This window comes from Bufo bufo, chromosome 6, assembly GCF_905171765.1.
Source record: "Bufo bufo chromosome 6, aBufBuf1.1, whole genome shotgun sequence".
Taxonomy (NCBI): domain Eukaryota; kingdom Metazoa; phylum Chordata; class Amphibia; order Anura; family Bufonidae; genus Bufo; species Bufo bufo.
Genome location: NC_053394.1, coordinates 141,674,894 through 141,687,616, shown reverse-complemented (window position 1 = coordinate 141,687,616; position 12,723 = coordinate 141,674,894). Strand labels below are relative to the sequence as shown.

Sequence of the window (12,723 nt, the reverse complement as noted above, 5' to 3'; positions counted from 1 at the left end):
TTATTTTTATTTGCAAAGATATTTCTCCATTTGCGTGATTACACATCCCACAAAACGTACTGCAGCCTCCATGTTATCAGGTAAGTACTTATGCTGTATTGGGGCCCGACCACAGCCTCAGATCCTGATCAATGCCCTAGACAAGGGAGATGCATGGAGGGGGGCACTTACCTGTATTGTTTGACTTTGGTAAACCTTTATTACGTGAAAGTTGAAGCTGTAGATTCCTTTCCGTGGAGCTACAAACACTGATTCCAGCGTGAAAAAGTTTCCCACGTTTACTAAAATCTACAATACAAAAAGACAGGGTTATGAAAGCCTGCACCTTGTAGACTTGCGCCAGTTTACAGCATACTGTTAAAGGGGTTTCCCCACTAAAAATATTCAGCAGTTTTCAAAACAGCACCTGGATCTGAGTACTTTTGTAATTGCATGTAATTAAAAAATTTAGCATAGCCTCCAAGTTATTCAATAAAATGTATCTGTATAGCGCCACCTGCTGTTTTGGTATTTTTCCTATTTCTTTGACCTGCCCACTGAGATGGCCGCACATGCTCAGTTTCATCCTTCAACTGTCTCCTGAGCTGTAACAGCGAGAGTATGGACACTGCAGCAGAAAAGACATTCCCCTTGGGCTGCCAGGTTTAAATGTACAAATTGGTATCTTGATCACTTGTCCACCTTGAATAACAAAAAAAAAAAAAAACAAAGAAATAGGGATGACAGGGCTAAAAAAGATGACAAACAATTTGTACCCCATTATGGTGTCTATATAGGTTGTCAATCCTTATCCCTACAGTAGAAGGGAAAGGGTGTGCAGGGGCCCCCAAGCTATAGCCTGTTTGTATCCTGTAGGTTCATCATCAACCAAACTGGTGCAATTCTTTTATAAATCACCTTTAGTGTTGTATTTATCAATGCTTGGTGATTACTTTTAGCTGCCTAAAATTACATTTTTAAGCATATAAACCTTCAGCAAGTGTTGATGGGTCATTTGGTATTAAATTACTGTACATAAGTGTCTGTGTGTGAATCAGCTGCGATTTCCTAGTAAATAAACACTCAGTAAACCAATCACAGGATGTGTCAACAGCAAGTGATCTGCTGGCTGATGGTCTCCAGGTCGACTGACATAGATAGATAGATAGATAGATAGATAGATAGATAGATAGATAGATAGATAGATAGATAGATACAGGGGTGTAACTACCATAGCGGCAGATCATGCGACTGCTATGGGGCCCAGGGCAAGAGGGGGCCCAGTTGGGATTATCTCCACCACTACTGGAGGACTCTACCCTCTAAAGCCTCATTCGCATATCAGTGTTTTCTCATCAGTGATTTTGAGCCAAAACCAGGATTGGAGCCTCCACAGACATAAGGTATAAGGGAAAGATCTCCAATAGTGTTGACCGAGCATGCCCCGCACATTTGTTGACTGCTACGCAGCCAATAAACATGCAGTTAAGTACTGCCCTTCACTGTAATGCCGTAGCCATGCAGTGGTGGATCCAGGGGCTGGCCTCGGCGGTGGGCACAGGGAGACGAACGCTTCCATTGTGGAAGCGCTCATCTCCATAGTCATCTGTATCGCCGTCCTCAGGACAGCGATACAGATGCCTGTGCTGACGCAGGGGAGGGAGAGGCGTGTCCCTTTCCCTTCCTCTGATAGGCTGCATATACAATACTTTTACTGGCACAGGGGGGCTGTTATTACTGGCACATGGGGGGCTGTTATTACTGGCACATGGGGGGCTGTTATTACTGGCACATGGGGGGCTGTTATTACTGGCACGGGGGGGCTGTTATTACTGGCACAGGGCGGGCTGTTATTACTGGCACAGGGCGGGCTGTTATTACTGGCACAGGGCGGGCTGTTATTACTGGCACAGGGCGGGCTGTTATTACTGGCACAGGGCGGGCTGTTATTACTGGCACAGGGCGGGCTGTTATTACTGGCACAGGGCGGGCTGTTATTACTGGCACAGGGCGGGCTGTTATTACTGGCACAGGGCGGGCTGTTATTACTGGCACAGGGCGGGCTGTTATTACTGGCACAGGGCGGGCTGTTATTACTGGCACAGGGCGGGCTGTTATTACTGGCACAGGGGGGGCTGTTATTACTGGTACAGGGGGGGCTGTTATTACTGGCACAGGGGGGGCTGTTATTACTGGCACAGGGGGGGCTGTTATTACTGGCACAGGGGGGGGCTGTTATTACTGGCACAGGGGGGGGGCTGTTATTACTGGCACGGGGGGGGCTGTTATTACTGGCACAGGGGGGGGCTGTTATTACTGGCACAGGGGGGGGCTGTTATTACTGGCACAGGGGGGGGGGATGTTATTACTGGCACAGGGGGGGGGGGCTGTTATTACTGGCACAGGGGGGATGTTATTACTGGCACGGGGGGGGGGGATGTTATTACTGGCACGGGGGGGGATGTTATTACTGGCACGGGGGGGGGGATGTTATTACTGGCACGGGGGGGCGGGATGTTATTACTGGCACGGGGGGGGGGGCGGTTATTACTGGCACGGGGGGGATGTTATTACTGGCACGGGGGGGGGCTTTTATTACTGGCACGGGGGGGGGGGGTGTTATTACTGGCACAGGGAGGGCTGTTATTACCGGCACAGGGGGGGCTGTTATTACTTGCACGGGGGGGCTGTTATTACTTGCACGGGGGGGCTGTTATTACTGGCACGGGGGGGCTGTTATTACTGGCACGGGGGGGCTGTTATTACTGGCACGGGGGGGGGGCTGTTATTACTGGCACGGGGGGGGGCTGTTATTACTGGCACGGGGGGGGGCTGTTTTTACTGGCACGGGGGGGCTGTTATTACTGGCACAGGGGGGGCTGGTATTAATACTGGCACATGGGGGGGCTGTTATTAATACTGGCACATGGGGGGCTGTTATTAATACTGGCACATGGGGGGGCTGTTATTAATACTGGCACATGGGGGGCTGTTATTAATACTGGCACATGGGGGGCTGTTATTAATACTGGCACATGGGGGGCTGTTATTAATACTGGCACATGGGGGGCTGTTAATACTGGCACATGGGGGGCTGTTAATACTGGCACATGGGGGGGGCTTTTATTAATACTGGCACATGAGGGGGTGTTAATACTGGCACATGATTGGGGCACTATAGGGGCATCTACTGAGGCCACAAAGAAGGGGTATTTTATATGGGGCGCTCTGTACAGTACAATTTTATACTGGGACACATGGTGGGTACTATGGGGAAAGGGGGAGAGGAGTACTATGGGGTCATCTACGGGGGGCATTTTATACTTGCAAATTATGGGGGGACACTGAGGGCATCTACTGGAGCATTTTATACTGGTACATTATGGGGGCACTAGGAGGAAGGAGGGTGTGGAGCACTATGGGGGCATTTACTGGGGGCACTATATAGTGGTATTTTATACTGGCACATTATGGGGGCACTATGGGGACATTAGCTCATCTGGGGGCATTACAAGGGGGTATTTTTTGCACTGTCACATTATAAGGAGAATTATTTCTACTGGGGGGGCATTATAGTGGGCTTTATTACTCCCCCATGGTATGACCCCCTAGTAGCAGCACCAGCCTCTCCCTGCTCTGCTATCCCTCTGCCCATTCTCCAAATCCTTATTATGAAATCTTTCTCATTAGGATAAAACACATCAGCTACGCTGAGCCCTCGGCCAAAGTGTGGAAGTGGCGTCCGAGATCCCCAAGGGTCAGGCCAAGTAATTGTAAGTTTTCATATGAAATATGTTTATGTTATACACATATAGCATACACTGTGCCCCACAATATACAGTATACCTCTACACTGTGTAGTCTGTTCTATAAGCACCATTGTTTTGTGGCGGTGGACAGAAAATAATCTGAAAGTGCCCCTCCCGAGACCAGGCTCTGGATCCGCCACTGTAGCCATGTTGGTTACTGGCATTAGAGTGATTGGCTGGCCGGAACGCATCATATAGCTATATAGCACCCGATGACACGTGTTCGACTCAGTGTTAGTCAGGGAGAGCTGTGCTAAAGAAGGGAAAGATAGTGTAGGGAGTGAAAATTTAAAAAGTCCTTTTAAAGGACTATTGTTGTGTGTGGCAGCAACAATATATATTTTTAGCGCAACCTGCGCTAAATTGCTAAAACTTTACAGACCCAAAGGCTCTTTTAAAGACTATTGTGTGTGGCAGCAATATCTATTTTTAGCGCATCCTGCTCTAAATAGCGTGCAATAGTTAGGCCGCTGCAGACAGCGACATTATCTGCGCTACATCTCCTGTGTAACGTGTGCGCATCACAAAAATATCTGTGACATCCAGTGTACTTTTTCCGTAGAGGGTGTCCTCTGCGGACAGTGACATTAGCGGCGCTACATCTCCGGTATAACGTGTGCATATCCCAAAAATATCAGTGACATCCAGTGTACTTTTTCCATAGACGGTGTCTGCTGCGGACAGTGACATTACCTTAGGTACATCTTCTGTGTAACGTTTCCACATCCAAAATACCTGTGACATTCCCTGTAATTTTATATTAGCCGCTGCTGACATCAGCAACATTATCTGCAGTATTTCTACTGTGTAACGTTTTTACATCCCAAATACCTGTGACATTCCCTGTCATTTTTTATTAGCCTCTGGTGACATCATTGACATTATCTGCGGTATTTCTCCTGTGTAACGTTTCCACATCCCAAATACCTGTGACATTCCCTGTAATATTATATTAGCCGCTGCTGATATCAGTGACATTATCTGCGATATTTCTCCTGTGTAACGTCTCCACATCACAAAATACCTGTGACATTCCCTGTAATTTTATATTAGCCGCTGGTGACATCAGCGAAATTATCTGCGGTATTTCTCCTGTGTGACGTTTCCACATCCCAAATACCTTTTTTAATTTTTTTGCACATACACTTACAAATCCTACGCTACTGTACATGTGACATACTTTCAAGCATATATACCATTTAATATGAAGAAGGTGAGCAGTAAGGGACAGGGAAGTGGCCGTGATGCTGATGGCGCACACAGAGGCCATGGCCCTGGGCGCATTGAAAATGTGCCTGTTGCCAGAGCACAAGAAAAACAATCATCCACGATACCTAGCTTCATGTCCCAGTTTGCTGGGCGGCGCAGGACAACGCTCTCGTAGTCAGACCAGTGCGACCAGGTGGTCGGTTGGATTGCAGCAGATAATGTTTCCAGTCGGTTAAGCACCGCCCTGTCTTCCACCAAGTCCAGTCTCAGTAGCCATGAGTCTGGTCAACACAATCCTCACCCTGATCCTCCTTCCTCCCACCATGGAGAGTCTTGCCAAACAAGTGATCCCACACTCGGATATTCCAAGGAGCTCTTTTCAGTGCCAATTCCTTCATTTGGGCCTCTCGACAAGCGCGCTTGAAGAGGGACATGAGATCTCGTGCCCTGATTCCCAAACTCTTGAGCATCCACAGTCACAAGAAGATGACGGTGGGGAACGGCAATTAGTGCTTCACAAGGTGGATGATGAGGATGAGACACAGTTGCCAATAAGTCAACGGCAATTAGTGTCTCAAGAGGTTGATGATGAGGATGAGACATAGTTGTCAATAACTGAGGTTGTTGTTAGGTCAATAAGTCAGTAAGTTGAGCAGAGTGAGGAAGTGGAAGAGTGGGTGGTGGAAGTCACTGACCCAACCTGGGAAGGTGGCAAGCCGAGCGAGGACAGCAGTACAGAGGGGGAGGGATCCGCAGCACCGCAACAAGCTGGAAGAGGCAGTGGTGTGGCAAAAAGGAAAAGGCGGGCCAAACCAAACAGGCCCGCAACTGTTCCATAAAGCACACCCTTGCGGAAATCTCCTTTGCCAAGGGGTAGGTGTTCCGTAGTCTAGCGCTTTTTTGAGGAAAGTGCGGACGACAAAAGAATTGTAATTTGCAAACTGTGCCATACAAAAATGAGCAGGGGCGTGAACACTAGCAACCTCACCACCACCAGCATGATCCGCTCCATGGCATCAAAGCACCGTAATAGGTGGGCTGAACGCCTGGGTCCACAATCTGTGTCTGCGGGTTACACCACTGCCTCCTCTTCCCTTGTGTTACGTGCTGGCCAATCCACTGTCAAAGGCGCATGGCCGGATGCCTCCCGCCCTGCACCTGAACCTTCGCAAGCACCATCATCAACCACATCCACTTCCGTGCCCCAGCGCAGCGTACAAATGTCCTTACCCCAGACATTTGAACGCAAGCGCAAATACCCAGCCACCCACCCACAGGCCATAGCACTAAATGCGCAACTTTCCAAATTGCTGGCCCTAGAAATGTTGCCATTTAGGCTTGTGGGCACTGAGGCCTTCCACAGCCTGATATCGGTGGCCGTCCCTCATTACGCAGTCCCCAACCGCCACTATTTTTCACGGTGTGCTGTGCCCACCTTACACCAACATATGTCCCGTAACATCACCCATGCCCTGACCAACTCAGTTACTGGGAAGGTCCACTTAACCACTGACACATGGACAAGTGCTTTCGGCCAGGGACGCTACATTTCCTTGATGGCACACTGGGTGAACGTTGTGGAGGTCGGGAGCGTGTTGTACCATGGGATGGCATAGGTGCTACCGATGCCAAGGATTGCGGGCCCTAATTCCATCAGGGTTTCTGCCACCACCTACGTTAGTGGCTCCAACCCCCACTTCTCCTCCTCCGCCTCCTCCTCCACTTCCACCTCAGAATTATTCTCTTGCAGCACCAGTCAGCCATGAGTCCATAGCTGGAAGCAGTGTAGCACTGCAGTGGGGAAGTTTTTTCATGAATCCATGTTTAACAGAGTACCTTTTTTCCATCTGTCTGATTCTTTTGATTGTCAGTCTTGTCATTTCTTCAAAAACTCGATTCTTATGATATGTAAATGACGCTGTAAGGAGCCCAGAGGGGCGTTCTTCTTTCTCCACGGTGCCCAGGAACGCCCCTCTGAAGTGCCGTGCCCGGCAAAATTTGAAAACTAATAACGCCTCCAAGTTCATCTAAATCGCCTCCCTGAGGCGCAGCTAAGTGCTCAACACCCCCCCTCCTCAGCGCCGCGCTCTGCGGCAAACACCCCGATCCTCCTCTCGCCGGCATCCCAAATCCCGCGCAGGCGCAGTGCCGTCACTCATCTCATCATAGCGCAGGCAATCGCCGGCACTGCGCCTGCGCGGGATTTGGGAAGCGCAGGCAATCGCCGGCACTGCGCCTGCGCGGGATTTGGGATGCCGGCGAGAGGAGGATCGGGGTGTTTGCCGCAGAGCGCGGCGCTGAGGAGGGGGGGTGTTGAGCACTTAGCCGCGCCTCTGGGAGGCGATTTAGATGAACTTGGAGGCGTTATTAGTTTTCAAATTTCGCCGGGGACGGCACTTCAGAGGGGCGTTCCTGGGCACCGTGGAGAAAGAAGAACGCCCCTCTGGGCTCCTTACAGCGTCATTTACATATCATAAGAATCGAGTTTTTGAAGAAATGACAAGACTGACAATCAAAAGAATCAGACAGATGGAAAAAAGGTACTCTGTTAAACATGGATTCATGAAAAAAAAAAATTGGTAAATTGCTAGTGACAGATTCCCTTTAAGCTGATCTGCTTAGGGGACAAACAGCACACCGCCACAGAGCTGTAGCAGGGGATAAGAGACCAGACTGAGCTGTGGCTCTTGCCGCTCAACCTAGAACCAGTCATGGTTGTGTCTGATAATGGGCGTAACTTGGTGGCGGCTTTGGAGCTTGGCAAGCTCACACACATCCCATGCCTAGCCCACGTCTTCAACTTAGTGGTTCAGCGGTTTCTCAAAACCTCCCCCAGTTTGCCTGTGCTACTGGTGAAGGTGTGCCACGTGTTTGCTCATTTCTGCAAGTCGGCAGCTTCCGCCGGTCTGTCAACGCTGCAGCAGTGCTTACAATTGCCAGCTCACCTACTGTTTTGCGACGTGAGCACGCACTGGAACTTAAATTTCCACATGTTGGCCAGGCTTTGTGAGCAGCAGAGGGCAGTATTGGAATACCAGCTGTAACATGGTCGTCGCCTTTCCAGTCAGCCTCCGCTCTTCACAAGCGAGGAGTGGGCATGGATGTCTGACCTCTGTGAGGTTTTAAAAAACTTTGAGGAATCAACACAGATGGTGAGCGGCGATAACGCTATTATCATTGTCACCATCCCACTTCTGTGTCTACTCAAACGCTCGCTGCTCATAATTAAGGCTGACGCTTTGCGAAACATTTTGGAAGATGGTGAAGGACTACGTAGCAGACCGTGTCAGCGTCCTCAATGATCCCTCTGTGCATTACAACTACTGAGTGTCCAAGCTGGACATGTGGCACGAACTGGCGCTCTACGCTAGGGTTGTTGCCAATCGATACTTTTGTCCTGGTATCAATACAATACCGGGATTTGCCATTTATCGATACTAGGAGGGGCAGGTGCACTGCGCCACCAATTAAAGTTAACGTTTAATACAAATACAGGCGCCGGCAGCAGACTCACATAGCCGCGAAATCAGCGGCAGTTAACTCCTCAGGTGAGGCACTTAAGGAGTTAACTGCCGCTGATCGCAGCTCCCAGCTATGTAATTCTGCTGCCGGCACCCGCCTCTTGTATTAAAGGTTAATTATCATTGGTGGCGCAGTGCACCTGCCCCCCACCTGTATTAAAAACATTGGTGGCCACAGGGTCCCCTCCCCTCCTCCTCATTGGTGGCACTGGCAGTTTCTGATCAGAGCCCTAGCAGTGTAATCCTGGGGCTCCGATCAGTTACCATGGCAGCCAGGACGCCAGGGTGCGTTGCTAGGTTAAAATATTCGGGCCCTGGGCCCCTGATGTTTTGTCCCAGGCACCGAATGTCTTGCCTGCCAGATAGATACAACTGTATTGCCCTCCTCATGAGGGCAATACAATTTAATCTAATGCCCTGCAAGAGCTGAAGGACCTGTGATGATATCACAGTCCATGTGATCAGTTCTTAATGCAGTAGCTGAAAAGGACCTGCGATAATGTCACCATCATGCGACCAGTGCAGGAGAGGAGGGCTCAGCAGTGAAGAGAAGTCCTGGTAGAAGCTGGTGAGGTCTGCTACATGAGGAGAGGTCAGTAAAGGGGTAGATTACTCAGTGTGAGAGGCAGAGCAATGGTGGGAGTTGTAGTTATTTAACTGAGACTGTATGTTAAGGCTGAAGGGAGGAAAGTTATTAACATGGACAGTGGGGTGGAGTGATGTTATTTACATGGGACTGAAAGTTGAGGGGGTGGTGTTATTTATGAATATGGGAATGCATGTTGGAGGTGGCTGGGGAGGGGGTGATTTTATTTACATGGGACTGTATGTTGAATGTGTCTGGGGAGGGAGTGATGTTATTTAAATGGGACAGAATATTGAGGGGTAATGTTATTTACATGGGACTGTATGTTGAAGGTGGCTGGGGAGGGAGTGATGTTATGTACCTGGGACTGTATTTTGGAGGGGCTGTAGATAGAGAGGGATGTTATCTACAAGGGACTGTATATTGGAGGGGGCTGGAGAGAGGGTGTGATGGTATTTACATGGGACTCTATGGCAGAGGGAGGGAAATAATGTTATTTACATGGGACTGTATGTTGGAGGGGCTGAGGAATTATAATTTTTGAGGACACTAAACGGAGAAATATAACTACAGGGGGCACTGCAGGGGGCATTCTAACAGTAGGGGTCAGTATAAATACTGGGGGCACTGTATGGGTATTATAAATGCAGAGGACATTTGGCGTTCTTATTACTACTGGGGGCTCTATAGGTGGGGCTTATAGATTTGCATTATTTCTACTAAGAGCACTATGGGGGCCCTATTGCTACTGGGGGCTCTGTGAGGGTATTATTAATACTGGAGGGCTCTTCTACTAATGGGGGCACTCTTGGGGAGCGTTATGGTTGGGGGCACTGTAGGGGCAGTATCACTAATGAGGGCATTCTAGAAGGGAAGTACTATTGGTGGGACTATGAGGAGCACTATTACTATTGGGGGCACTGATTTTTCGTCAGGATAGTATTTGGGGGTATTGGTGAGCACAGCGAGCAGCAGGATAACACTGTGGGGGCTCCAGGTTGGGGGATAATGATAGAAATGTGAGGAAACTAAGATGTCTGTGTGTCACACTCTGCAGAGACGAGGCGGCAAAGAGAAGTCCGGACCGAATGGAGAAGATGATGAGAAGATCTACATGAGAGGAGACATCACCTGGAGGCGCTGGATGTGACCGGTATGTGCTGCTGTAAGGCGAGTACAGGAAAATGTCTTCAGTGCTAGTGTTTGCAGGGGGCAGGTCTTTTGGTCCACATAGAATTGGGACATATGCATTGGGGCTTTGGTCCCGGATCTTTTGAGACCTTAGCAACGGCACTGCAGGACGCTACTGAAGCCCTGGCTGCCATAGTCAGCTCCCTGCTGCTGTGTGCACTATGCACAGGGCAGTAGGGAGAGTGTGAGGTCCTATTCACCCTAATAGAGCTCTATTTTGGTGAATAGGACAAGGGATGAAAAGATCCCAGATTCTAGCCCCTAAGGGGGCTAATAGCTATTAAATTAAAAAAAATAAAAAATGCACGATTCGCCATTTTTTTAAATGCCCAATGCACGCTGCTTTTTTGGTGTTTTATCTTTTGTGTGCTATCAAATGGTATTGAGTATCGCAATACTTTTTTATGGTATCGTAATCGAATCAAAATTTGGGTATTGCAACAACCCTACTCTACGCCTTGGAGGTGCTGGCCTGCCCTGCCGCCAGCGTTTTGTCAAAGCGGGTATTTAGTGCTGCTGGGGGCATAATAACTGATAAGCGCATCCGCCTGTCAACTGAAAATGCTGACAGGATGACTCATAAAAATGAACAAGGCCTGGATTGCCCCTGACTTCTCTACTCCACCAGAGGGAAGCGGCTGAACATAATGTGTTTTTTTTTATAATGTACTGAATACACTGTATTCCTCCACAAAAAATGGTATATGGTTCAATCTTCCTTTTCTCGTCCTCCTCTTCCATCATATCAACATGCTTATTAGTCTGCCCTCGCTCTTAATGTTGTAGAGGGTCAGCTCACCTGCAGGCCCTCGCATATAATGTTTTAGAGGGTAAGCTCACCAGCAGGCACTCACCTACAATATTTTAGAGGGTCAGCTCACCTGCAGACCCTTGCATGTAATGTTTTATAGGGTCAGCTCACCAGCAGGCCCTCATCTACAATATTTTAGAGGTCAGCTCACCTGCAGACCCTCGCATATAATGTTTTTGAGGGTCAGCTCACCAGCAGCCCCTCAACCATAATGTTTTACAGGGTCAGCACCAGAAGGCCCTCACTTACAATCTTTTAGAGGGTCAGCTCACCAGCAGGCCCTCACATATAATGTTTTTGAGGGTCATCTCACCAGCAGGCCCTCAACCATAATGTTTTTTACAGGGTCAGCTCACTAGCAGGCCCTCGCCCATAATTTTTTCAATGGTTAGCTAAGCAGCAGGCACTTGCCCATAATGTTTTCAATGGTCAGCTCAGCAGCAGGCACTCGCCCATAATTGTTTAGGTGTTCAGCTCAGCAGCAGGCCCCCGCCCGTAATGTTTTAGAGGGTCACAGGTCCTTGCTCCTAATGTTTTTGAGGGTTACCAGCAGGCCATCAATCATAATTTTTCAAGGGTGTATGATGCCCTCCTTTATGTGTAATAAAGGGTGTATTGGAGTGTCGGATCCTTGTAATTTTTGGCAGCCCTTTCACTTAGTGCATAGGCTTTATGAGTGTAGGAGTCTCACTACATGAACAATTGTACCCCAATGTGAATGAGGCCCTCCTTTATGTGATATACAGTTTGTATCGAAGTGCCTCTTCCTTGTAATTTTTGGCAGCACTTGCACTTTATACAGGAAAGAATGTTTCCTAAGAATTGTTCCTCTAAAATCTATTTTATCTTCGGTTTGGTGCGTATTATTGTCAGTCTGTAAAAATGGCGTACTACTCTGACAACATCGTTCCCAGCAGCGACCTGGGAGTCCAAGATGCATCCAGACATCCTCCCCATGCTGTTCATGAACCATTTCAGTGGTGTTTCCATCAATTTCTGACCTTTTCCTATGAACCAGGCACCCTCCCCTCTTCAGAGGAGGGTTTGCCTAGTTTAATGCTCAGGTTCTCCCATTGACTTCCATTGTGCATCCCGAAGTGTTCGACCCGAGCATCCGAACACCCGAGCACTTTGGTGATCAAAACTAATCTGCATCTGTTCTGTGTTCAGAGCCGCACCTGGTTTTGGCTCAAAATCACTGATAGAAATCACTAACTGAACACTCACTGTGTGAATGAGGCTGTCAGTGATTTCCCTGTCAGTGATTTTGCTTCAGTGGTCCATGTCCGATTATGCTTCAGTTGTGTTTCCTTGTGTCTTCCTTTTTTTTTAATCTTACAGGGGAAAAAAAGGAAGGTTAATGAAGAGTGTAATTTTATTGCTCCAAGGCCTTGTAGAAAAAAACGGACACGGATGACATACCAGTTGTGCATCTGTTTTTTTTGACGGACCCATTGACTTGATTGGGTCCGTCCTCCGTTTTCCACTGACAAGAATAGGACAGGTTATATTTTTTTGACGGACTGGAATCACGGATCACGGACGTGGAGAAAAAAGGGAGGACTATCAGTTTTTTTTCATAGCTCTATAGAAATGAATGGGACCTTCGCTAAACTG

General features: G+C 48.5%; 1 protein-coding gene across 1 annotated transcript in view; it reads right to left on the bottom strand.

Annotated features, from left to right (window-relative positions):
- Window positions 1-12,723, bottom strand: part of CBLN4 (cerebellin 4 precursor) — a 52,869-nt gene that overhangs the window by 22,030 nt on the left and 18,116 nt on the right. The window contains exon 2 of the mRNA XM_040437870.1: window positions 172-288. Within this exon, the coding sequence (XP_040293804.1) occupies window positions 172-288 (117 nt within the window). The remainder of the gene's footprint in view (window positions 1-171; window positions 289-12,723) is intronic.